The sequence below is a fragment of the Lissotriton vulgaris genome, chromosome 12, assembly GCF_964263255.1.
Source record: "Lissotriton vulgaris chromosome 12, aLisVul1.2, whole genome shotgun sequence".
Taxonomy (NCBI): domain Eukaryota; kingdom Metazoa; phylum Chordata; class Amphibia; order Caudata; family Salamandridae; genus Lissotriton; species Lissotriton vulgaris.
In genome coordinates this window covers 600,587,850-600,614,575 of record NC_141700.1, presented here as the reverse complement: position 1 = coordinate 600,614,575, position 26,726 = coordinate 600,587,850, and the positions used below count along the sequence as shown (strand labels likewise).

At 47.8% G+C, this 26,726-nt stretch overlaps 1 protein-coding gene across 1 annotated transcript in view; it reads right to left on the bottom strand.

Moving 5' to 3' along the window:
* Positions 1-26,131, bottom strand: part of GABARAPL2 (GABA type A receptor associated protein like 2) — a 115,256-nt gene extending 89,125 nt beyond the window's left edge. The window contains exon 1 of the mRNA XM_086945468.1: positions 26,004-26,131. Coding sequence (XP_086801594.1) covers positions 26,004-26,037 — 34 coding nt within the window. The 5' untranslated portion in view covers positions 26,038-26,131. The remainder of the gene's footprint in view (positions 1-26,003) is intronic.
* Positions 26,132-26,726: the final 595 nt, after the last annotated feature.

The following is a 26,726-nucleotide window of genomic DNA, read 5'->3' as shown; positions in this document are numbered from 1 at the left end:
AACAATGTGAACAATCACTGCCGGACTTGCCCAACCTGCCAAGCCAGCGGGAAGAGCGGCGGGAAGCACAAGGCCCCCCTTCAACCAATCCCAGTTGTCAACACCCCATTCGAGCGGGTGGGGATCGACATTGTGGGGCCCCTGGAGCCCCGAACCTCTCAAGGTCACCGTTTTATTCTCGTCCTGGTGGACCATGCTACGCGCTATCCCGAAGCCATCCCTCTCCGGACTGTGACGGCCCCCGTGGTGGGCCGGGCGCTGATGGGTATCTTCTCCCGGGTCGGCTTCCCCCGACAGGTCGTCAGTGACCGGGGTACGAACTTCATTTCCCGATACATGAAGTCCCTGTGGCAACAATGCGGGGTCACGTACAAGTTTACAACCCCCTACCACCCCCAAGGGAACGGACTGGTGGAACGTTTCAATCAAACACTCAAGGAGGATGATCATGGGCCTAGAAGAGCCTTTGCGACGCCAATGGGACGTGTTGCTGCCCTGCCTCCTCTTCGCCTATCGGGAGGTTCCTCAGAAGTCTCTGGGGTTCAGCCCCTTCGAACTATTGTACGGACACCCCTTTCGGGGTCCCCTCAGCCTGGTCAAAGAAGGCTGGGAGGCTGCAGCCCAAGATACTTCCCCCCGACGTCTATCCGTACCTCCTGACCCTCCGAAACCAGACTCGGCGGTTCCGGGAACTTGCCAAGGACAGCCTCGAGGCCAGCCAAGAGGAGATGAGACGCTGGTATGACCAAAACGTCTCTTCCATGGAGTTCGAGCCGGGCCAACAGGTCTGGGCCATGTCCCCGGTCGAACCATGTGCCCTCCAGGACAAGTGGACTGGGCCCTTCAAAGTGGTGGAGCGCAAGAGCCCTGTCACCTACCTGGTGGACATGGAGTCCCCCAGAAACCCCCTCCGGGTCCTCCACGCCAACTGGCTCAAACCTCACTTTGTCCGAACGGAACTTAGCCTACTGATGGCTACGGATGGCGGGGCAGAAGACGACTCCGAGCCCCTACCGGACCTCCTGAGCACCTCCGAGAAAGACGGCTCCGTAGAGGGAGTCCCCCTCTCCTCCGCCCTGACTCCCGAACAACGCCAAGATTGCCAAAAAACTGTTGAGTCAATTTGCAGACTTGTTTTCCCTCACCCCCGGAGTCACCCAGTGGTGCGTCCATGATGTAGACACCGGGGACAGCCCGCCTGTGCGACACCGGGCCTACCGAGTTCCCGACCGCGTTCGGACCTGCATTCAATCGGAGGTCTCAAAGATGCTGGCCCTGGGGGTAGTCGAACCCTCCGACAGTCCGTGGGCCAGTCCCGTCGTCCTGGTCCCATAAGCCGCCGCCCCTGGCGCCTTTCCCGAACTAAGATTTTGTGTGGACTACCGGGGATTGAACGCTGTCACCCGGACCGATGCTCACCCCATTCCCCGGGCCGATGAACTGATCGACCGCCTGGGGGCGGCCCGCTACCTGAGCACATTCGACCTAACCTCCGGCTACTGGCAGATCGGACTCACGCGGGCGCCCAAGAGCGCTCCGCGTTCTCAACCCCCCGATGGCCACTACCACTTTAGGGTAGAACACCCCCGCAACATTCCAGAGACTGGTGAATAAGGTGCTGGTGGGGCTAGAAGAGTTCAGCGCCGCCTATCTGGACGATATTGCGGTGTACAGCCTCCACTGGGCCGAACACCTCCAGCACCTCCGGAAGGTCTTGGCGGCCCTCCGCCGGGCCGGACTGACCATAAAAGCCAGCAAATGCCAGATCGGCCAAGGTTCCGTGACCTATCTGGGACACCGAGTGGGGAGCGGCCAGGTGGCCCCCCTCCAACCAAAGATCAACGCCATCTTGGCCTGGGAGCCCCCGGTCACCCAGACAGCGGTCAGAGCCTTCCTGGGGCTCACCGGGTATTACCGACGCTTTGTGAAGAATTATGGGAGCATTGTGGGCCCCCTCACCGAACTCACTTCCAAGAAGCAGCCCCAGAAGGTGCACTGGACACCCGAGTGTCAAGCCGCCTTTGAGACCCTAAAGACAGCGATGTGCACTGCCCCCGTGCTCCAAGCCCCCGACTACAGCCGGGAATTCGTAGTCCAAACAGATGCCTCGTAGCACGGTGTCGGGGTGATCCTTTCCCAAATCAAAGCCGAAGGAGTTGATCAACCGGTGGCCTTCATCAGCCGACGACTGCTGGCCCGAGAGCAACGCTGGAGCACCATTGAACGAGAGGCATTCGCCGTGGTGTGGGCCCTCAAAAAACTTGACCCCATCTCTTCGGCACCCACTTCCGGGTGCAAACGGACCACAGACCTCTGCGGTGGCTGATGCAGATGCGAGGGGAGAACCCAAAGTTGCTGCGTTGGTCCATCTCCCTACAAGGGATGGACTTCACTGTGGAACATCGTCCCGGCAGCGACCACGCCAACGCCGACTGCCTGTCCCGCTTCTTCCGCCTCGGCGAGGAGAACCCCAAAGAAGATGGGTGACTCTCCCTGCCTTCCGCTGGGGGGGGACGTGTGTTGGACCCGGTCTCGTGGCGTGGTCCCACTCCTCCCCCATGGCGGGCCCTGGACGACAACGACCCCTGCCTCCAGCCTTCACGAGGGCTGTCACTCCTGGCGACCCCCGGCTCGCCCCCTCAGGAACACGGCGACCCCTGCTGGCCCCACTCTGCTGGCCCGACCCCTATCCCAGGCCACCATCTCAGGCCCCGACCCCATCTTGGATCCTCCACGTCCGGACCACGTGGCCCCGGCCAGACCTCGGCCGCGGCCCCATCGAAGCCCCGACATCGAGGCACCAAGACCCGACCAGGTGGTAAAGCGACCACTTGACGGATCCAGGAGGGGGAGAGTTTTGATGGCCCTCCAGCAGTCCCCGGACGCCTGGTTTCGATCGCCCTCCGGCATCCCTGGGAGCGGGCTCCACCCCCCTGCTGTGTGTCTGGGCCTTCTCCTCCCGGCCCCTCTGACCCCCAGGTGCGAGGGTCCGGACATCAAAGGACTTCCGACCTCGCTGAATCCATCTTCGGAGCCCTGCTGCGGCCCGACTTAGCTGAATCCATCTTCGGAGCCCTGCTGGCCCTGCCGCGGCCCGACCTCGCTGAAACCATCTCCAGAGCCCTGCTGGCCCTGCCGCGGCCCGACCTCGCTGGATACTAAGACTGTCCCGCTACCCTATTCCCACAATTGCCGAGACATTAAAGGATCCTTCGATCCGTTTGTATATATTGCCGATAGAACCTGCCTAACTTGCTGATAAAGCCTCAAAGAACCTATCCTTGTGTGGTGTCCATTTGTAGTGATGTGATTGCTCGGCTGTACGATCATAGGAGAGGAACCTCGCCAGGAGGCCTCTCGACGGCGCTCGGCCAACTCCAGTCGGAGAGGGGGGTCTCGGGGTGGTCGGCCAGACAACTCCTGCCTCCCCCTCAGATCGCCTTTCTAACACCAGATATATGAAATTCTTATGTGGACAATCACAAGCGACACTTTGTCGTGGATATCGTGCATGTTTGCTATTACACCCTTACGGCTTATGAGGAAAAGTACAAGAAAATAGGGCCTGACCGACTCATGACTCTATACAGGAAGGTAGATACAGGAGACGAGAATGACTGTGATGTGGCGGAACTTTTCTCCTATACCCTAGAAGTCTTCCGCCACCTCCTAGAACAAGGACGGGTAGTCAAAAACACGACGTCAGAAATGACGGAGCCTCCGATGGAGAGACTAGACAATATGATGCCCATAAAGGAAGCTCCCCCCTATTGGGTCCCCCCTAGAGGACAGGGAACTCACGATGACATAAATCACCAGGACACCAAAGGAAGAGTGGTTTATAATTGGGTAGATCAGCCTTGGGATAGACAGGACATCCTGACGTTCCGCAAATCCTTGCCGGACTTGCGAAAGAATCCCACCGCGTTTTACACTGAATTAGGTACCGCACTAGGATCGACAATTATGACGCTTGCCGACATCAACTTGTTCTTTGGGCTATGCCTGCCAGCTGATGTATGGAAACAGATCAGGAAAATAGAACACTCAGATCTGTTCGGTCATACCTGGGAACAACTCGATGTGCTGGACAAACAACGAAACTCAGGACAGAAACCTGTAAAAGCCATATTAGACCTCCCTGACAAGATAGTACAAAAAGTAAAATCCCGGATTCCTGAGAAAAAGATAGATTGGTCCATAGTAACCGCTTGCCGTCAGAAACCCCAAGAAGATGTCTCAGAATACTTCTCCCGGTTCGAAACAGTGTTCTCCGATTATAGTGGACAAGACATGTCCACTGCGACCAGACATCACTTGTTCGTACAGAACTATGTTAAGGGTCTGTTACCAGAGGTATCGCAGAAGCTACAGACCAGCGAAATTAGTTGGGCGGCCTCTAAATCAGCGGCCATTCTCCAGATGGCCCAGTACTATGAACACCAGAAATACGAAAACGATAGGGCCACCGAAAAGTAAAAGAAGGATTTAAAAGAACGAGTTATGATAGCGCAGTTACAAGGGGTGAACATAGGGAAAGACCAGTACAAGGGAGGATATCAGCAAACTATCCCTTGAACACCCCCACCCAGAAATAACGTTTCCACACCCTACGCTGGACGTCGGGACTTAGGAGAGGATCAGTGCGCATTTTGTAGAGGGTGCGGACACTGGAAATCCCAATGCCCGATCCGGTTAGGAATGAATAAGGAAAAAGGGGCGAGAGAATTGACAAATAGACCGAGAGGTAGAGGACGTGGGAGAGGGTACGCAAACAACGCTAGTGAAGAGAGACCCGGTAGAGTAAATGCATTTGACCGTCCCGACAGAATCAGTACCAACAATCTGACTACGACAACACGTACGACTTCGCATAGGATTGCCTAGGGCAAGGGAGGGATCCAGTCGAGCTCTATGTTGACAAGCAAGGCCCTTATGTTACCGCAAAGGTCCTGGGCACCAAGTCTCCATTTTTGGTAGATAAGGGAGCAACACGTAGTGCATTATCTAAGCGACTGATTCCAAGGGCACCCTTGTCTGGCTGACACGTGACATCAATAGGATTTGATGGTACGGCCTCCACTAACCCCTTGTCCAAACCGATCCCCTTTGACCTTGGAGAAAATATCAGACAACATTTATCCTCTCCGCCAATACCCCAGATGCCATTATGGGTCTCAATCTGCTGAAGCATTTTCGAGCGACCATCAGATGCTCGCCTGACTGAGTCCGAGTCATCTTATATGATAACCACCACCACCTAAGACCTCACCCATCCCAACACATGTACCCCATTACCGAAGCAGATGTGTTCCTACTGGACACTTTGCCATCGCACTTGTGGGCCAAGGTTGACTCAGACGTAGGACGAATGATGATAGACCCAGTGCATGTGACAATATGACAGGACGCAACCTTACCGAAAGTACCCCAGTACAAGATATCACCAGAGGGCGAGAAAGCATTGATCGAAATAATAGTCACTGGTAGAAGCAGGAGTAGTAGAGGAGGTAGTGAGCAATGTCTGTAACTGTCCGATCTTACCGATCATTAAGAGACAAGGAGAGGGAGATGGGAAAGCATACCGCTTCATCATTGACCTACGAGAGATCAACACAATAGTTGTGCCACAGTACCCTGTAGTTTCTGACATCACCAGGATTCAAGCAAGCCGGCCGACGACGGCTGAAATGCCAGAAACCGGTCCCCGGAAGCTTGTTTCCTTCCCAGTATAAGAATTGGCTTGGTAGTTTGGTTTTCCCTGTTCCCATCATGCACTGGGACAGGAACAGACTAATTTGCATGTAGCCAGGTTCTGAGCTGGGATGGTGCAGTGAGCTAAAAAACTGTGATGGATTAAGCCCTGATCTCTTGACTGGGTAGGAGTATTCTGCATCATTCAGAAACTCTGTCCATCACCACCCCCTTTTCCAAAATCGGTTTCTGACATCACCACCATCCTGACTCTAATCCCGTCCACTGCCACCACGTTCACCGTAATTGACCTCAAGAACGCCGTCTTCTCCATACCCATTCACCAAAACAGCCGCTATCTCTTTGGATTTACCCTAAGATCCCGCTTGTATAGATTTTGTCGAGCACCCCAGGTTTACACTGAGAGCCCGAGCATCTACAGCCAGGCGCTCAAAAGACAGTTAGATGAAGTTCAGTTACCAGACGGGGTGGCGTTGATACAGTATGTAGACGATATTCTTTTAGCAGCAGACACCACGCCACTAGCAGTCACTGCTACCATCCAGCTCTTACACTTCCTTGCAGAGAATGGTCACAAAGTTTCCTGAAAGAAATAGCAGTTTTGCAAACCCCAAGTCACGTATCTAGGACACCTCTTATCAAAGGAAGGGAGCAAGCTCACGCCTGACTGAATCCAGACTATTCTAGACACTCCCGTCCCCAAGACCCAGAAGCAAGTCCGCTCTTTGGTCGGCCTCACCTCATTCTGTCGCCAGTGGTTACCGAACTTCAGTCTCATAGTCAAACCCCTACTTTCCCTACTAGCAAAGACACTCCATTACCTCTCCCTTGGACCCCCGAATGCCAGACGGCGTTCAAAGAATTCCCTCTATACACACGAAAGAGAGGGATGTGCCTTATCTGTCCTAACACAATCGATTGGTCCCAAGCAGCGCCCTTGCGCTTATTTCTCAGCCACCCTCGACCCAGTAGCCAGAGCGCTACTGGCGTGCTTACGCGCCGTAGCAGCTGCAGCAGTTTCGATCCGCCAGAGTGAGGGAATAGTACTCTCAAACTCCCTTACAGTGTTAGTACCCCATGCAGTTGACACGCTCCTGAATCAAACCAAAACCCAACATCTGACTATTGCACGACTGACAGGATACGAGTTGACCCTGCTAGCGCCACACATCACTCTGAAGCGATGCACCACTCTAAATGCATGCTACGTTGTTACCTCTGCCCAGAAACGACCCCCAGCGTGACTCCCCTATATGACTGTGTGACCCTCACCCACGAACAGACAAGGAGCAGGGTAGATCTCCGAGACACTGCTTTTCCAGAACCTGATGGGGAACTATGGGTAGATGGCACGTGCAACAAACTCCCAGATGGCACGACCTCAGCTGCATACGCTGTCACCACTGCCCAACGAAACAGCCCGCATTGCCCAACGATCCGCGCAGGCGGCAGAACTGATTGCCCTCACACAAGCATGCACCTAAGCAGCAGGAAAGACAGTAAACATATACACGGACAGCCAGTACGCTTTCGGGGTGGTTCACCATTTCGGTCTCCTGTGGAGGGAAAGAGGATTCCTGACCTCGCACGGCACACCTATCCTACACGGAGATCTAGTTTCCGCCTTAACTGAAGCAGTCCTCCTCCCCAAGCAGCTAGCAGTAATTAAATGCCAAGCACATAAGAAAGTGATGGACATTATTGGACAGGGAAATGCACTAGCGATGTTACTGCCCGAGCCACAGCCGAAGACAGAACTGCAACACGAATGTATGTGACTAGGTCACAAGCTGAGAAATGGACAGACGGTAGGGCCACTATAAGAGACATCCAACTGACGAGTACACCACACAAACTGACTGAATGGGCTCGGGTGGGACTAAAAGACGACGAAGGCTGCTGGAGGACAAAAGACAGACAAATGACTGCTACCTAACGCATATCTGATCCCCATTTTGACCATGGCACACCTACCCGCACACAAAGGATCCGCTCCCATGACCGAACTGATTCCTAGAGTATGGCATAACGACAAGATAGCAGACTCGGCAAAACGCCTAGTGCAACAATGCATGGTATGCCTACAATACAACCCAGGGAAAGGGACAGTAGTACCATGGGGAGGGTTTGGAGTCCCCGACCATCCCTTCGAAATCCTCCAAATGGATTACATTCAACTAGAAAGGTGCCATGGTCTGAAATACGTTCTAGTTATTGTGTGCGCCTTCAGCAAATGGGTGGAAGTGTTGTAAACTTATCTAGGGATCTAGTGTAATTTTCCAATTCATGCCCTTATATAGGCATAAGAATCATAACCATATTTAGGCACAGCCAATGCAGTCCAAATACAGCATGGCTACTTCCACTAAGCTCCTAGAGTACAACGAGTTCTTGAAGACAACCAGCCTTCAGCTGTAAGGGACTTCCCCCTGCTTCAGTATTGATTTCTCCCAGAACTCCTGGAGCGTGTTAAGAACTTCGAGTTCTTAGTGACATTATTATGTCCACCCTTACATCAAACTCGGCACCTTCCAGGTATAAATATACCCACATCTGGCCTATCAAACACACGGTGGTTTGGAGCAGATCGACTAACTACTTGCCCAACGCCCTGCTGTAGCGAGTGCCGAAGGAAGCCGACCCTCCAGCTGACGCACTGAGAGAGACGCTGTCTTTTCTCCTGCCGAGAAATCCAGCTCCAGTGTTTCCCTGCTACCCTTGCGGGTTACTGGGAGATCGAGTCCTGAGAGAGAGATACAAGACCTCCTTCATTCTATAACCAAGGAACGGAGCTGATTAGACCCTTAGTGAATTCTTGGTTAGATTCTTGGCAGAAACTATTTACCTCAAGCTACACCTCACTTACTTCTTCCCTTATACTGGACTTAGGTTAGGTACACCAGGGTAGGCGTATTTTAGATGCACCAGTTGAGTACTTTTAGTCATTATTTATCATTGTATGTATTTTATCCATTTTAAGTATCTTATGGCTTAGAAACCAAATAATGCTTTAACAGTATTATTTCATAATACTCTTTTTACTGTACGCACTTTACTTCATAGCAAGTATTATGATTGTTGCAATTAACTTCTCTTGCATGAGAAAGAAGACTGCTCAATAAATAACCTTTTTATTGAAAACGCCAGTCTCTCTATTTCTCTGCAAAAACCCTCGTGAAACTAAGCATGCGCGATTGACTGAGTGAAATAGCCAACTATTGTTTCCGCGACTCTGGAGATATATTTCTTATTCTTGGGGAACAAAGTTGTCATGTTATATGGTTGTCAGAAACTAATCCCTTCTTGTTTATTTAAGAAAGTTTCTAGTGACCTCTGAGCTAGCTGGCATTCACAATTAAGTCTAACATACTCAAGAGACCTAGTCGACTTCAGTCCTACGTCTAAACTATTGTTTGTTATTCCAATGCGCAGAGCCTATTGGGAATATAGGAACTACACTACAGAAGCATACCCCACTCGTGACAATACCGCCGCTGCCACTGAAAAGGTATTGCTGAAGGAATTCTTCCCCCGATACGGCCTTTGCAGAGTTTTATGGAGCGACAATGGCCCCCATTTCATAGCTGAGGTCATCCAACAAATACTGAAGGGGCTGGGAGTAAAACAAAAGTTCCATGCCGTTTTCCACCCCCAGTCAGCGGGCCTGGTAGAAAGGCACAACGCCACGCTGAAATTGAAACTGGCCAAAATAGTCGCCTCCACTGGGCCGAAATGGCCCGATGCCCTAACATTGTATTGCTATCCATGCCCTCCACCCCAACCAGACACCAATTGACCCCGTACGAGGTTGTTTTCGGCAGGCCGATGAATATTTGGGCGGCCCCGAAACCAACAACCATTAACGATGTCCCGGACTAATGAGCGAACTAACTGTTCTAAGCCATACCAGATGTATCCAGGGGCCCAGGACACAATATCAAACCCGGGTACTTTGTCCTGATTCAGAACTTCCAGAGGTTGAAGAGTTTGGAACTCCAGTGGACGGGCCCCTGGCAAGTCTTAATCACCACCCGAACTGCACTTCGAGTGGAAGGAAAGAAAAACTGGCTGCACGCTCACCACTGCAAACGAATAGCACCGACACTGGCAACAAAAGAAGACGTGGACACCCAAGAAGAGCTCCTGACCAAAGATCGACCAGTCCTGAGTTGTTACCCTGAGACAGATACACTTGAACTAACTGAGTTTCCAGACCCCACAGTGCCATCCAAAGAAGGGTACAATTTGTGACGAAAGGAGAGTGCTCCGATGAAGCAGGCCACTAACTAAATCAAAAGTATCAGAGCGGTAGCCAACACTACAAAGGCTACCAGGAGAAACGCTAGACGAAAGTATGTGGTCCTGGCAGTCACCGAGCCTCTTGAAGGTGATGGAAGATCCCGGACATCCGAAGAACCGCCGCAATGACACCAAGACTTCCAAGATCCACGGCATAAAGACAATCATACTCCTCACAGCATCTCTTGCCAGTCTCTTACTAATGGTCACAGTCTGAATCATCGAAGAGAGTGCTCCTGCTTACCAAACACTGATACCGACCGTGCAACCCACCACTGAAAAGGAACACTATCTGGTTTCACTGGCACCACGACTCAGAGAACGACGCAAAGAGTTCTGGAACAATTCTTTTGTACAGTTGCACCAACACAATCTTGCCGCAAAATGCCACCAACTGTTGGATCTGTGGGCTGCTCCTACATGCCACTGAACACTCCATTTCTTTCATCCCTTCACCCTTCTCTGTTCACGGGTCCTGCCTCGCCTGGTTAATGCTCCTGCAAGAGAGCTACAAGGACAATGCCACATCCGATGGGACAATGAAACAATTCTATAACGAGTTCTGGCTGAACAAAACTGGAAGAACGACTGCTTCCTTTTGTCCTCTCACTTCAAACGCAACTTTCCCAATGAACATTCCTGCCAAAGAACGTGTGGAAATGCAAATACTGAATAACCCAGCCAAACCAACCTTCTCCTTTCTAAAGAAAAGAACAGCTGCAACCACAACTGTAGCCCTATCTGTAGTAAGCGTCCCAGGTCTTGTCTGCATCAAAGGCCTTGGGACTGAATCGTGGGCCACAGCACTTGCCAGATAACGAGAACACTGAACACTGCCGACCCCCCTTCATTTGTTGCATCACCCAATATGTACTTCATCTGTGGTACAAAAGCCTACACCTGGCTCACAAAAGGCTGGGGGGCACATGCTACATCGCCTTTGTTCTGCCTCCAACCTACACTGCACCTGCCGGACCTCACCGAGAAAGGCGATCCGGAGACACGGACCAAGCGGACTCTGCTGCATCCCAGTTTCTTGATGCAGCCAAAGGCCTTGTCCCGCTTTGGGGTCCGATGACAAACAGCCGGGCCATTCGACACCTGACTCAGGCAGTAGAGACAGCTCTGAACGTCACAGCCGGCATCCTCACCAATAACACCGCCGAGCTTCAAGCGGTCCGCCTGTTGGCTTTGCAGAATCGCCTTGTTTTAGACGTTGTACTGGCAGACCGTGGAGGAGCATGCCGCATCATGGGTGCCAGCTGTTGCACTTTTGTCCCTGATGGCTCGCCTTCTGTCTATAAGGCAATTGAACACCTTCACAGACTGCAGAGATCCACCAAGAACAAGAGACTTGGACACTTGGGAGCTGGTTTTGGGGCATATTAAAATATTGGGGTTGGAAACTGTTGATGATCATCTTGGTACCAGTTTTCATAATATGTGGCTGCTGTTTGGGGATACAATGCATACCGCCCTTGTGTTCTCTATGTGAACTCTTTGTGTCCAAAGACTGTAGATACTCGCATAGAACGAATTAATGCAATGAATGACTCAGAGATACACAATATCATGGGGATTGAAATAGATTAGCAAGATGTCTTGGAATGTTCAAAGGGGCAACTGTTGAAATATAAATTAACAGACGTGAACATCGCCGGCGCCATCTTGCCTAACAAGAGCCATCGTATGCACGTAAACGGCACCCATTTTAGATACCGCGGCCATTTCGTGCATTGCCGATCACCAGCGCATCACCCTGACCTCACAGTCATCCCCCGCGCTCTGCAAACCCCCAAGCACACATGCTAGAGTCAAAGCATCCTCAGCGCGACCCAGCCCCGGAGCCACTTCCCGTGCCTAACGCCCATGTCCTTTCATCCCCCTCGCACGAACAGGCCCATCGATAACCTCCTCCCCTGCACTTGGCTGTTCGATCCGGTCCCAGGCAATAACCAGCCCCTGCAGATACAGTTTATTACCCCCGTACAGTAGAAACACGCTACCCATCAAAGGGGTCGGAATTAATCAATGACACAACCCTCTTCGATCTGACCGATCCCGCATACTTCAGACCCTGCCGGAATGCCCAGCTGCGCAATAACAATCACCTGCTGAGTCCAGGGTGGGGGACATTTGCTGTTGGGTATGTGTGGTAACAAGTTGGAAGAGGGGATTCCGGGGATGTAATAAACCACTGTCAGGAATGTGTTACCCTGCAATAAACAGTCAAGATTGTATATAAACGGCTATGCCACAGAGGTACAGTTAGAGCACCTCGAGAAGACATTTCGTCTGTCTGAATTGACGTGTTCTCCTCCGGAGAAATAAACCTGTTCATCGCTTTCCAGATTCCCAGCGCCTGCCTCTTTATTTGATTAGCTAATAATCGAGTAGATCAGAGGCTATAAACGCCAAAGCAGTGATTGATGATAACTAGAGAAAATCTGCTTTTCTACAGGGGAGCTAGGTTCTTCCTACGCGTTTCAAATGGCTCTTTGATTGAGTGATAGTTCACAAGGAGAGGGGCCTGGACACATCGCTGGAAGTGGGAGATGAGGCGGAATCATAAAAGGTAAGGCTGAGGTCCCGGAATGTACCTTTGATGCACAGATCTTTGTGGCCGATATCCAGGTGCGAACTCGGGTCACTCCCATGAATCCTTTTCTAGGTTCATCAGCCTCCGAGTCAACATTTTTCAGAGGGAAGGAAGTGATGTCAATTTCAAAGAAACAGAACGCCAACATTGAACTTCAAAGGGTCAGACCCTAAATTACAGTGGTATCTGGAAAAGAACTACAAGTAGGGGAGTCTGAGACCCAATACTTTGTCTTCTGCCGAGCCGCTAGCGAGTGGCATGAGGAAGGGAAACTCTGCAAAACGTCTGCCTTTGATCAGGACAAGAGGCCTAGTCTCTCTACTGGGTGAGGGGTCATCACCCACTGAAACCAACATCATTTGCCCTGGAATCTGGACCACAGGTGCCTGCCTGCTCGCCAAGACTGGGGTGCCCACGAGGGAGAGGAGCGTGCTGGTGGGAGCAAGATCCAGAAAGGAGTCCAGACATGAGGGACTCCTGAGAGAGGTGTGAGGAACTGTGCCACACTGATCAGCTGTTGCCCGTGTGCTGCTTTGTGAACTTCGGTGACCCAATATGCTAGGAGGGGCTGATGTAAACCAAGAATAGTTTGTGGGAGAGACAGTGTATACCGGCAGGGGGTGGGGCGGGGGGGTCGAAACACTGGTCGGAGGTCTGGGCTGTTGCCCGTTACCCTAAATTGCTGCTACAGCGAAGCCAATGGAGGCTTTGTGTCTGAGGAGGCCTGAGGAGACACCGTCAGAGCCCCTCCAAAACAAGAAGGCAGACCCCATCCCCAAGGAAGGAAGAATAAGACTTACCCCATGCAGCTGGAGTCAGAACAACTCCGATCGTCAGGACGCTGGTAAGTTTGGCTCAGTTGAGAAAGAGAAAGCTGGCGCCTGAACATGTGTGCAGCCAGACTTTGCCGATCTGGACCAGGACTGCACTGTACCACAGCCACGGTTCTCACCGCCGGAATGAGTCAGCAGAGAACTGGGCCTACCAGGCACCGGGGGATATACTGCCCTTGGTAATTGCAGCCCTACTTGACTCTAAGTGACTACATCTTATTGACGGATTCAAAGAGGGGGAAGCCCCGCTAACTTTCTCAGTAGTTCACAGTGCCTGGATGTTGCCGCACGTAAGTGGAACGTAACAGAAGACCAATTAAATGGGAACTTAGTACCTCAGTGAGTGAAGTGAAATCTACTAGGGTGCCTACCTCAAAGGGGCTTGTGTTATTGAAAGTTGTAACTATGCATGAGTAGAATTGGAATTCAAATATTGTTTTATACAAAATAAGTATTCGACTGGACATTAATTTACAGTGGGCACTACATCCATGTTGAGTTATGTGCCTTGTTCACAAATCTGTATCTACACTTCCCTCCGAGGGAGCCTTAACTGCTCGTGCTACATTACCAATTGAGAATCAGGTGCAGAAGGAGGTGTTTGACCCAATTGAAAGGGATCCATAGTTGGGTGGGCCCCAGGACAGCAGGAGTAAACGGCCGAACCACCTTGGTTGAGCCCACTAACCCCTGCTTGCTCCATTGCCCGCTGAGCAGGGTTCTGACAGAGCAAAGTACTTTGTTTTTTGACGCCTCTGTTGTTTTACCCTATAAGAGCAAAACCCTCTGTTGTGAAAAACTACAGCAAGTTATTATCACTGTACTAAAATGGACAGGGTACTGTGAAATGCATTGGAGTTTACGGAAGATTGATGTATTGCACATTGGAGAACCAAGTTGCCTGTGGGTTACAATAATTATGTCTGTACTGTTGTGACATGGGTATACATAAGTGTATGTGCTTTATGGACTTAATAAAGGATGACATCAATAGGTAAGATGTTTGGTTACCTCCCTTCTCATGCTGGTACATTTATTTCTAACCAATATGAGAAACGCTAAACAGCACATTGGCAAACATGTGAATCAATAACTTCTATCAATAACTTACTTAACTAATGCAGAGGTGGGCAGAATGCCCACTGATCTAGAGTGAGCCCATTTTGCAAGCCATTGAAAAAGTATCTGCAGAAACCTAAATCAGTACATCCTAATACAAGAGGGTACATATAGGGGATCAGGAGTCTGAATTTTAGTTTTATTGGGCGCAGCTCTGCGTCTGAATTAATGCAATCATGGTATCAAAGTGTCATTGAGATTCATATACTAGTCTACATTGGAATAAAACCCTACCGAGTTTTTGCCTTAACTCTTTCTTACATAGCGAGATAAAGTGTATGAGAGCTTGTTAGCACATCATAAAAAACACCAATTTAAGGTAATGCTGGGCCACTGTATTTGAAGGGCAGAATCTGGGAGTGGTAGTACGGAGTTGGAAGGGTATGTGAGCTAGAAGGTTAAGCAGCTGTAGGGAAAGCAGGGCATGAGGAGGCTGGCGGAAGCTAGCAAGGCTGCGGCTAGAGGTTTAAGGAAAGCATCCGTTAAATGGGTCCAGTAACTGGATGGTTTCACAGAGCCAAGTGTTGAAGACCACAGTCTCATTTTCTAAAGCCAAATAGCATGTGTGCCATGGTAATCAAAAGAACCCAAAGACAGCTTATGAGGGATCTATAGACTAGATGTTCTGTGGCAAACAACCTTCCTTACTCCAAGAGGTCCTTTCCATGTAACAAAAAAAAGAAATAACTTCCAGGCTCCAACCCCTGATTTCCAGAGCAAAAGATGTCTTCAGCACATCCACTGTCAATGAGGCATCAAAGTTAGAGCATTATTAAAATCTGTCAAACCTTGCATCAACAATCCCCATAACCCACAATACATTATGACACTAACAAAGGCAACACAATAAAAAAATGTGTCAAACAATTGACAAAGCGAGAAATCAGATTTAAAAAAAGATTTTCACAAAAAATATTCTCATCATCATTACAAACAGAACCAAAGAACCTCTCTCGTGACTAGTTTACCCGAATGAAACTAGGAAGTTTCCAACTACCACTTATGGAAAATTCATGCAGGTTTATCAGTGACAACAGCATTTTCCTCAGAACACAGGGCTGTCAAGAAAAACCAGAAGGCATCGCACTACATTTCCGACTCCAAAAGGTAAAGCCACACTTTAAAGAAGCAGATTTCAGATCAACCATTCTAGCCTGAGCCGGACTAAAAATATTGAAAGTATGAGAGCATCATAACAATTTCTGAGAACTTCACCACTTTCCCAACCTGCACCACGTTCAACACCAGCTACAACACTTCCAGACTAACATCTAGCACACAATCCGCCAGAAAATAAAATAATCAAAATCTTTTGTGGCCAGGGCAATGAGTAAGCGCCAAAAAGAAGGAAAAACAAGCATTTGCAATGCAATAGGTCTCGCATTTGGAAATTTTGAGCTATTGGTATTGTAAATGACAATTTTTTTTATTTCTGTGTTGGTTTTGAAAATAGCTAAATTAATAGCTTTGTCATTTACAATGCCAATAGTTATAACTTTCGCAAATGTGACACCTATAGCATTTGTAATGCAATATGTGTTGTATTTACGTGACTTAGATGTATTGCTATTACAAATAACAATGGCTTTTCATTTTTTTAATAATACTTAAATAAAAGTTATTGTAATTTATAATAGCAATAGCTTAAACTTTTGTAAATAACTTTTGTGAAGATTATGTTAAGTGTATTTTATTGTGACGAAAATCCAAGAACAGAAGTGAAATATTAACATCTTTTTGTGACATTTGTAATAAAGTTTAAGACATTGAGAGAACATATTAGAACCAGTTGTTGTTGAATGGTTGCACAGATTGATGCTGTGGTGCCCCTGAGTGGTGGTGCTGAGTGAGTGGGATAGATAGAGTGAGGGCGATAGATAGATAGAGTGAGGGCAATAGATAGATAGAGTGAGGGCAATAGATAGATAGAGTGAGGGCAATAGATGGATAGAGTGAGGGCGATGGATAGAGTGAGGGCGATGGATAGAGTGAGGGCGATGGATAGAGTGAGGGCGATGGATAGAGTGAGGGCGATGGATAGAGTGAGGGCGATGGATAGAGTGAGGGCGATGGATAGATAGAGTGAGGGCGATGGATAGATAGAGTGAGGGCGATGGATAGATAGAGTGAGGGCGATGGATAGATAGAGTGAGGGCGATGGATAGATAGAGTGAGGGCGATGGATAGATAGAGTGAGGGCAATAGACAAATAGAGTGAGGGCAATAGACAGATAGAGTGAGGGCAATAGATAGATAGATGGATAGAAAGTGCCTATAAATAAACCCATCAAAAACAAACACCTAATAAACAAATATGCCTGATTATTGAAAAGGAATAGACCAAGATATTATATTTGTGCAAATACAATAAACAGAAGCAAGACAGTGAAGGGGCAGGAGAGAGTGAAACAGAAGTAGAGGAAGAGTGGAGAGGCCAAGACAGGGAAGGGGCAGGAGAGGGTGGGACAGAAATAGAGGAAGAGTGGAGAGGCCAAGACAATGAAGGGGCAGGAGAGAGTGAGACAGAAACAGAGGTAGAGAGGAGAGGCCAAGACAGGGAAGGGGAAGGAGAGAGGGAGACAAACAATGGAAGAGTGGAGAGGCCAAGACAGTGAAGGGGCAGGAGAGAGTGAGACAGAAATAGAGGAAGAGTGGAGAGGCCAAGACAGTGAAGGGGCAAGAGGGAGTGAGGCGGAAACTGAGGAAGAGTGGAGAGGCCAAGACAGTAAAGGGGCAGGACAGAGTGAAACAGAAATAGAGGAAGAGTGGAGAGGCCAAGACAATGAAGGGGCAGGAGAGAGTGAGACAGAAACAGAGGAAGAGTGGAGAGGCCAAGACAGTGAAGGGGTAGGAGAGAGCGAGACAGAAACGAAAGGCACATGGCGAATTGCGAACAAATGTGAACATTTACAATGCAAGAATACAACAAAGCAAGGCGAAGTTGTGGTGTGCATGGACCCACACAGCATGCAGCTCTGCCACACCCAGGAATACCCTCGCCCAAAGAACAAACTGCAGGAAGAAGCTGCCTCAGCCATGTCTGGAGGATGTAAGAAGGGGTCGACAGAAGGCCATTCCTGGCGAGGCAGCCATTGTTCCAGTGTCGTCCCCTTTACATGGTCAGTAGGAGCAAGTGGGAGGAGGGAGTGGGAGAGGGGTGTGAGATAGATCAAAGCCTTTACTGTGATCAGTGGCCACAGGCTGCCAGTGGGAGGGAACGAGCATATGACGAGCGGTGGGGGAGTCTGGTGCGAGGCGTGGGGGGAGGGGGAGCAGGCATATGGGGTGTGAGTGAGGCCAAGCGCGCGCCTTTCAAAAACACTTTCATAATAACTCATTTACTAGGTGAGTAAAACAAGTATGTGAAAACACCTACCTACAACAGATGAGAAATGAAACTCTCAAATTAATATTTTAAGCAGAATCATTAAGTTTTAGGCTACTCTCAGCAAATGGACTCCAGCACAGGGAATATGTAAAAACAAAAAAAAAGGGCTAAGCTCACCGTCTTGAGATAAAACAAACATCCATACTGTGGGAGTTTAAGCGGATCACTGCTTAATATAGCATTTGCAGTGCACAACATAAGAACACACGTTTCCACTGTGGCTGTGGGTGCCTGAAATTGCAATTGCTAGGTTTTGTGTCGCACAATGTGCGGAGTGCGTTCGATGTTGTGTCGCACCATGTATGGATTGCGTTCGGTGTTGTGTCGCACCATGTATGGAGTGCATTCGGTGTTGTGTCGCACCATGTATGGAGTGCTTGTTGATCCATTGTATCTCGATTACAGAAACCTCTGTGTGATGTGATCGTGCACTTAAGACGAAACACTGGACTTTTACATTTCTCCGTCCAAGAGAGACAAAAATGGTTTGCTAGAGAAATAAATTATACAGATTAAGTAAGTTATTACCTGGGTAACAATTAACAGGTCCGAACCAAACTCGCAGACCCTCCCAACAAAGCTTCATGCAGAGGCGAGCAAACTTAATCGAAGGGAACACATTTAGCTCAATGAGAAGTGCAACCAGGGGCCCAGAAATACGAGGGGGCAACTGATTGCTGAATTTTACTACCCAACTAGCAGTCAGAAGGTCCGTTGTCCTTGCTTGCACTAGGGCCCAGGGTATCCTAGCTATGCCACAAATGTTGAGTATTATTTACCAGCCATTGTCTTCTATTCAACAGCCAAAGCATTGTGGGAAGGGTAGTTCTGGCTTATCGTAACATGCTGCCCCTGGTCACATGGAGCCATCCATTAATATTAAATGAGGGCTAGAGACCACTCTTCAGGGAGAGGTGTTACTTCACCAGCAGAGACTCTTCGTGAGACATCTAGGAACAACAAGTTTCAGCTATTGGCATTGTAAATGACAATGCCTTTTATTTATGGTGTGGGTTTTAAAACATAAGAAAAAGGCATTGTGATTTACAATACTAATAGCTTCTCTCGTAAATGCGAGACTTGTTGCATTGCAAATGCTTGTTTTTTTCTTGCAGTCCAGCGCAACATCTGAGCTAGGAGACGGGGTGGTGTGCTTCGGATCTCCATGAGACATGTAACGCCTGTGCATGCACAGTTTCCATCCATTCATTTTATCAAGGAGTCCAAGTCACACCTGGGGTTCGTTTGTCTACTACAGTGGGGCGAAGTCTCTCGCCCCTTCCCCAAATGTTATGGATGTTTATTTTCACTTCATCTACGTAGGCGCCATCTTAAAACTGGATAAATATAAGCAGTGGCGGGGATATAGGTGGTCCCAATAACTACGATGTGATTAGACTCCATGTGTAATATAAGAAGCATCTATGCACTTAACCCTCCATCTCTCATTTGTAAGGCGCTAAAGGGTACCACGTTTTGCTATTGTCGGGCTGCGCCATCTTCGAACGGGCTGGGAAGACCCCCTCCAAACGCGTGGAAATGCTGTTGTATCCTGACCCGAGACTAGCACTGGCTGTACGTTCAGGATCACACGTGTCTGTGGAAGAATACGTAGGTATTTACTGCCACACGGGAACATGGAGCAGGCGGTCCGTACACTTAACTCTCTCGGGGAGAGGGGATGCGGCTAGCGGCCAGAGCTGCTGATGGGGCAAATGAGGAGATTGGTTCTAATCTCAGAGTTGTCTCAATACCCTGTGTTTCTCTGCAAATTATAACCCCTCGTCCGTCCCCCCACCCCCCCTAAACAATGAATATGGTGTTTTTTTCTTTCTTTTGTGCTGTTAAGCAATGTAACTGGTGGTTAAGTGTAGCGCTCCTATAACTTCGGGTCGGGTTTTTGAGTTTTAAAAAAAACAAACTGAAAAAGATGTCATACAGAGTGCTATATCTTTCTCTCATATACATCAATCTCATTTACAAATTTCATAATAGTCTTATATAAAAAAAAGCTCTTGGCATTGCTGTGGGGAGGGGGGGGGGGGAGAAATGCGAGACAGGGCCTGGCGGCCATGAAGTGTGAAGCAGTGGACGGGGGAGCCCTTTGAAGTGAAGCTCTCGGAGGTAGGCGGCTCGGGACCGAGGGAAAAGCGCGTGCTTGTGTTCACTTGAACTGTTTGAAATCCGCCCGATGGTTTGAGAACTTATTTTGCCCACTATAATTCTCCCTATCCATTCCTTGCGGATGGGATAGTCGAGACCTAAAAAGCATTCTCAGCATGCACACTTTGAATTGCTTTGCAGGACAGACCCGCCCCGTAACTCCTCCATTTCATAAAAGAGCTGTAAGCCCACCTTTTCAATTGACATCTTGTCCAACATCAGCTGACCCACCTGGAGCCCACTTAGACTGCTCCTGAAGAGATTCCTCAGCGTTATCTTTTTGTTAACCTCAAACTGTTATCACCAACCTGTGGACCAATCCAATGCCCTCCAGCAGGTTTTGCCAAATATAAATACATAGATTTACCAATAGGGCGGTGGTTCCCTATAAAACACTAAACAAGCTAACATGTTGAACTATATTCAGTGTAAGGCCCTATAAGTCAACTTTAGGGGTGTGGTTAATAAATGTATCTTCAGTATCTTGAATGTCCTGAGAAAGTTAGCGTGTTAATCACTACCCTGCAAAAAAAGAGCTCAAAGTTTACCTGTTCCACCCATGTCTAAGTAGTTTATCCAGCCCAGGCTTTTTCTTTGCATTCTGGGACTAGTAGTTGTGGATTTTATAATGGGATAATAGAACAAATCCCAGAATGCAAAGAAAATATACCAGGACCAGATGAGCTACCCACACATGGAACTGGCTCACTTCAGAACGCTGGAAAAACGTATCTGTAATGATACTATGCAGGACTTCATTTGTTATTGAGAGGCTGTAGCTCTTAATAGAGCCAGGGTAGATTTTCTATGATTGTGTAAGGCCTGTATCAGAGACTGGAGTTGTAAAGCAGAGCTCTGATTCGTGATGACAGTTAATTTACAATCTGAAACACTACATTTGCCTCTTTTAATAACAGTGTAACCCTTCCCAATTTGCGCATTCTAAACTGACCTCCTAATTATTTTCTCATCTCCTTTACGGCTCAAGATTTCAACATCCACTATAATTTCAGTTTCTCTTCAATTGGCAACCTCTTATCGTCCATTCAGCGAAATTTCTGGGTGTAACCTGGACAGAAATCTAAATATGCAGAAACACATCAGCACGGCAACAAAAGGAGAAAATTTTCAGATGTACACATTGCAAAAACTAAAAACCTTTCCTGCCTGAAAAGGACTTCAAACTTGCGGGACAGGCACTAGTTATCTCAAGAGTGGAATATGGGAGTGTCTCTCTCTGCGGCCTCCCCAGATCCTCAACGACCCCTCTAAGAGCTTCAATCAACGCAGCAGCTAGACTTATAAAGGTCTCCAAAAGAAACTCCCACATATCCCCTGACCGGAGATCCCTTAACTGGTTACCTTTCGAAGCAAGAATCCAATTAAAAATCGCATGAATTACGCACAAAGCCATCGATCACAACACTCACAGCTATCTGGCACAGAAACTGGTGCCTTCATGTGGCAACAGAGCGTCCCGAAGTGCCAATAACCTTTTACTGAAACTAGAAAGATTCATCAAGAAGAAAACCTACAACCGAGCCTGCTCAGGGATGGCCCCCATGATCTGGAATGCTTTGCCCCAAAAAATAGACTGAATTACTCTACTGCATCTTTCAAAAAGAAGTGAAATTTCTTCTCATGACCAAATTCACTTGAGACAAAGGTTACGACTATACGATTCTTGATTAGTATGGAAGTATGGTTTTTTTACTATATGCCTATTTATCTTCTATATTTTTGTGATTATACAACTCTCGATTTGTATGGAACTACATGTTATGCACCATAGGCCCATGTGTCTCCTATATCTACATTGTAAAGTGCACAGATATCCGCAAGGGTCTTGTTCACGCTATATAAAAACCTTCAAAATAAATCAATACATTGGATACAGCTGCACAACACAAAATTAGACATGAAGTACATGCAAGATTCCAAACTAGCCATTAACCTTTACAATGGGACTTTAAACCCATGCAAATAATGATATCGACACGGAAATCTTACTGGTAGTAAAATTAATGAAACCAGGCCTCGCTTCTCTAAACTTAAATGCCTACTTCCAAACAAATGATGGGCATCACAGCTCTATTATGAGATGTCCTGTTAGGGAAGGAGTGTATTTCTATATTTGGATAGCATTCTGGATAAATGTCGTTTTTATGGTGGAAGTTTATCTCAAAATATTCTTGAGTGTCAAATATGAACAGGGTTATCCATTTATAGGCAGTGAAAGGTCTTATGCATATGATCCAAGGTAACATTATATAGCACCTCATATCCTCTTTAGAGACGGTTCTGGCACAACACACGCTGGGGGCCATCTGTATTTCATGAAGGAGGTTGAGGACGCTGCTATTTGATCTCCTGACTGATCTTCTCTAGCTACGATTTGCTACACTGCAATACGATGACGGTGTCAAATGTATCCCATACATTGGCCCTAAACCTGGCTCTTGTGAAGTGTGAACAATGTATTTTTTGTATTCAATCACTGACATTGCCCCCTGTTAAGATACTGGCTGAGGAAATCATTCCAATGACAGAGTACAAAAAAGACTTACATAAATAAATATTTACATATTTTAGATAATGGGCTTGGATTATATCATATGTTAGGTAAAAGATTCTATACCCTAAACTCGAACAAACTTTTGACTCTCAAGCTTATCATGAAGACGAATGTTATAAAACTTAAAAATACTTTTTATATTAATTCGATCGGAGGCACCTCTGTTTTTAGACACTGGCAAGTGAACAGGGTCTTTTGAGGGTAGACAAATTTGTCGGCTGCGTACCTTGAAGGGTGAATATGTGGAGTATGTTTTGTTCTTTGATATTTTCATCAGGTACAGACAATGTGTATATATTGCCACTGATGGAGAATACCAAAAGTCAATACGGTGAGGAAGGTTTGTTCTAGTAGAAGCTACCAAACTTGTGGAAGCATATTTTTTGTTGCATCATTCTTAGAAAGAGTGAATGGTTGTAAATATGTTTGTTTCATGGTAATATTTTAAACCTTGCAAACTAGATTAGTGAATTATAAATCACTGCAGCCAGCACCCAATTATGTTAGCCTCTGTCGCACCAGATTAAGGGCCTCATTTATTTGACGGACGGAGTTTAAATTACTCCGTTGCATTGAAGGAGTTCTCATCTGACAAATTTAGAAATCACTGCCAAGCCAGCTGTCATTTTAAAGCATTGGCAAGAGCTGCAGTCACAATGGTTCCTGTCAATGCTGATTTAAGTTTGACGCACAGTCCTATCAACATGATTGACAGATGCCTCTAACACATTTTTTTTTCTTTAAAAAAAAAAGAAGACAGTGAAGTGGGATTTTAATTTTGAAAGAAAAAATAATGCCGCCCCTCTTTCTTGCCTGGGAGTTATCTCCTATTGTGAGGGAGCATTAGACAATTTTCACTGCCCCTTACTGCCAGGGTTTTGCTAGAGGTGATGGGCAGTTAAAACTGACCTGTATGCCTGCCCATCTAAATTTGGTGAGTGGACATATAGGTAGGTTTCTGAGGGGGCTTACTCCGTCGGGCCATCGGATGGGTGTAACCAGTAACCATTACTTCGAAATAGATGCTTTAGGAGGCTTATCGGCCGTTAATAGTTCCGGAGTATAGCGTAACACTAGAAGCGCTTTGGTTCTCGACTCTACTTAGCGTGAACCTCCATTGTTTTTGGGATCCTCTTACGCTGCGACAAAGCGTGGACTATAAATAAAATTAAATTCAGCACTTCATACCAAGCTTCACCTTTTAACCTGGGCAAATACCCTGTAGAATCTTTTGAATTTTTTGCTTCTGGGACCGCAGTTTGTGCCCTGAAGAGGCCTCATCGCGTTGGCTGTATTGCATAAATTACGAATAAAGAATTCATTACACATTGAATGGATTTATGAAAGCTGTCCCTGTCATTGTGATTCTTTTCTGTCCCAGGAATTCAGTCCAAGGATTGTTCTTCAGTTGTCCTTGCATATGTGCCTCTCTTACCTTTGTGTTTGGATGTGTATTTCAGACTATTTACGGTGGCTGATCTTTAGAGGTGGGCATTTTGCTAGAGACTCTTCGGGAAGCCATAACTAGTTTTTTTCTGAATATTTTTTGTATAACACTGATAGTGGTGCGGCACAATATACCCTGCCACCGTGATTTTGTGTGCTAGAATCCTGGAGATGGGGTAGGCTTCGCCGTGGTTATCCGCCCACATTTAACTTGGATGGGCGCACAAATATCTTGTTGGTAAGGATACTCCGTCACAATTCCAACTGAATATCCTTACCACCAAGATATAAATAAGGTTGTGTCTTGAAAGCCACAAACAACCCTTGTCATAACCAAGTCATTCAGTACCCCAATCGTATTCTATAAGCTCTATAAGCTCCCCTAGTCCCCTTTAGTAATACTTAATGCATGTCATTTATTTGATCTCGTAACTAGAAGCCAGTCAGACCCCTTCACGGGGCTTTTTCAGTCCTGTTGTGAACCCCTATGGACCAATATGTCACCACCACAGATTAATCTTAGCATTACTCCTCATCTTCAGTATACTGCAGTCAATTATCTAGATGAGCCTGCCAACTCTTTGACCCTGTGGAACACCCCGCTTTCTAATAGACAAGTCATTCACCTTAAGAACGAGTATTTGTTCATCACTGCCGAGTATAGCGTATCTCGGGTTAGACTAGCAGAGGTTCAAAGTTGCTATAGTCTCTTTACCCATTATAGAGGTTCAATGTATATCATCACTGTGAGTCTGACATTTATCACGCAAATCGAACTCGGGGCCATATAGGCGACAGCATGTGCGGTGGCTTTAAGGGGCAGAGAGATTCGCTCAGTGGCGTGGCCAGGCTGGACATAACTTATTCATGTCAGCAGCTAATGTATTTCCTCTTTACCATCTCCATTTAGTTCTGTCTGTTTTAGGATCAGAGCTCTGTCAAATACAATAATCCCCCGTCAGAATACCAATGAACCCTCTGTTTACACCACTTTTCACCAGTCTGCAGGCCCGTGGGTCTTACGACATTCGGTGACATTTTACTGTACCCTAGTACCAATCACACTTCAATCCTTTATCGGTGGTAACGGTATGAGTGCACCAGAGGCCAAGCGTCTTCCACGGACTGCACTCATGTAGGCCGCGGGCCTGTATGTCAATATTGGATATGTTTGAAGAGTTCGGCAGACCTATGGGAAGGGCACCGACTGAAGGAGAAGACATATCCGCTTCAGCCTGATATGCAAGCGATGTTTATTGCAGTCACAGTGCAAGAAAGAAGTAGAGGGGCTTTACATGCTTATAATGGAAGACGGCGTGCAAGCCTCCTGTTGGGCGGAGTTGGTGGCATTACTACCCCTAAAAAGACCCTGGCCGGAGGGCAGACTGAAGGACTCGGAGCCTGTAAGTGATCTGTGCAATAAATCTGTTGTATTGTCTGAGCCTGTTTGTTCTTTGCCTCCAGAGAGACAGATCCAGTGGGTCTTCATAACCCAAGGTGTCCATCAAGTTCTTCACATGGCCATCAGAGAACATCCATATGTTCTGCCTGGGCACATTTTCAAATAAGCGTTTTGCCCGCTCCCCAAATGGGCCAAAAATCCCGAACGGCCCCACAGAGGCGCCGGTCACCTTCTCATCTGACCCCGGTAAGCCAAAGAACCCCACACTCTACAATCTGCTGGCCTCCCGGACTGACTGTCACTACAATGGTCCTCTGTCAGACCCGAATAAAAATAAAAAATAAAAACAGACAATTTCTCTGTTACTTCTTACACGTCCCTGACCCCAAACACCTGTCAGTTCGGCAGCCTTCCCCTCCCTCGCCCCCTCTCGTGCGCTGCCTCGTCATGCCCTCGCGTCTCACCGAGAGAGTGGTCCTCCTTAAACATCCACTTCATGGTGCTGGTGGGACAGCGAGAGACCGCAGCTGTTCTGGCTCTGACAGCGACGATAACAACAACAACACCGACGGGCCCAGCTTCCTCTGACGTCAGCTGAGCGGAGGGGCGGGCTTCCGCCGCGTCACCGCCAGCAGCAGCCAGCCGGGGCGGTGCCTCGCCTGTCCCATTGCTACCCACTGCGCCAGTGGGTGCGGCTTAGAGTGGGGGTGGCCACGAAAACAGAAAGCACAGGGATGGGAAAGCGAATGCAAGGACGGAGGAGGGCGTGGTCAGCGGGGGACGAGACAGAAAGTAGTAGACTACGGCAATCTTTTGATTTAATTTGAGTCTGGTATTAAATCCAAAGGGGATGGGGCTAACAACGGAATAGGTTTTTAGCCTAGATTTCTGAAAACCAAGGTTATTGTTAAAATAGACAAACACACGCACTGGTATGTTGTGCCTATCGATTCTATGCAGCCCCGTAGCCAAGATGACATATTTTGGGAGGCCAGGTCCCAGAAGTGATGCAACATAAAATAAAGTAGAAAAAATAAAACATGCTGCTGCCGAAACCATGCAGAAATATGCTTAAAATAACAAACACAATTAAACAAAGCAGCAGGTGGCTTTCTGGAAATGGTATTGTGCATAGTGTAGCTTTCGTTTAAAGTTCCAGCATGGCTCCCACGTTTAGAACCAATGTG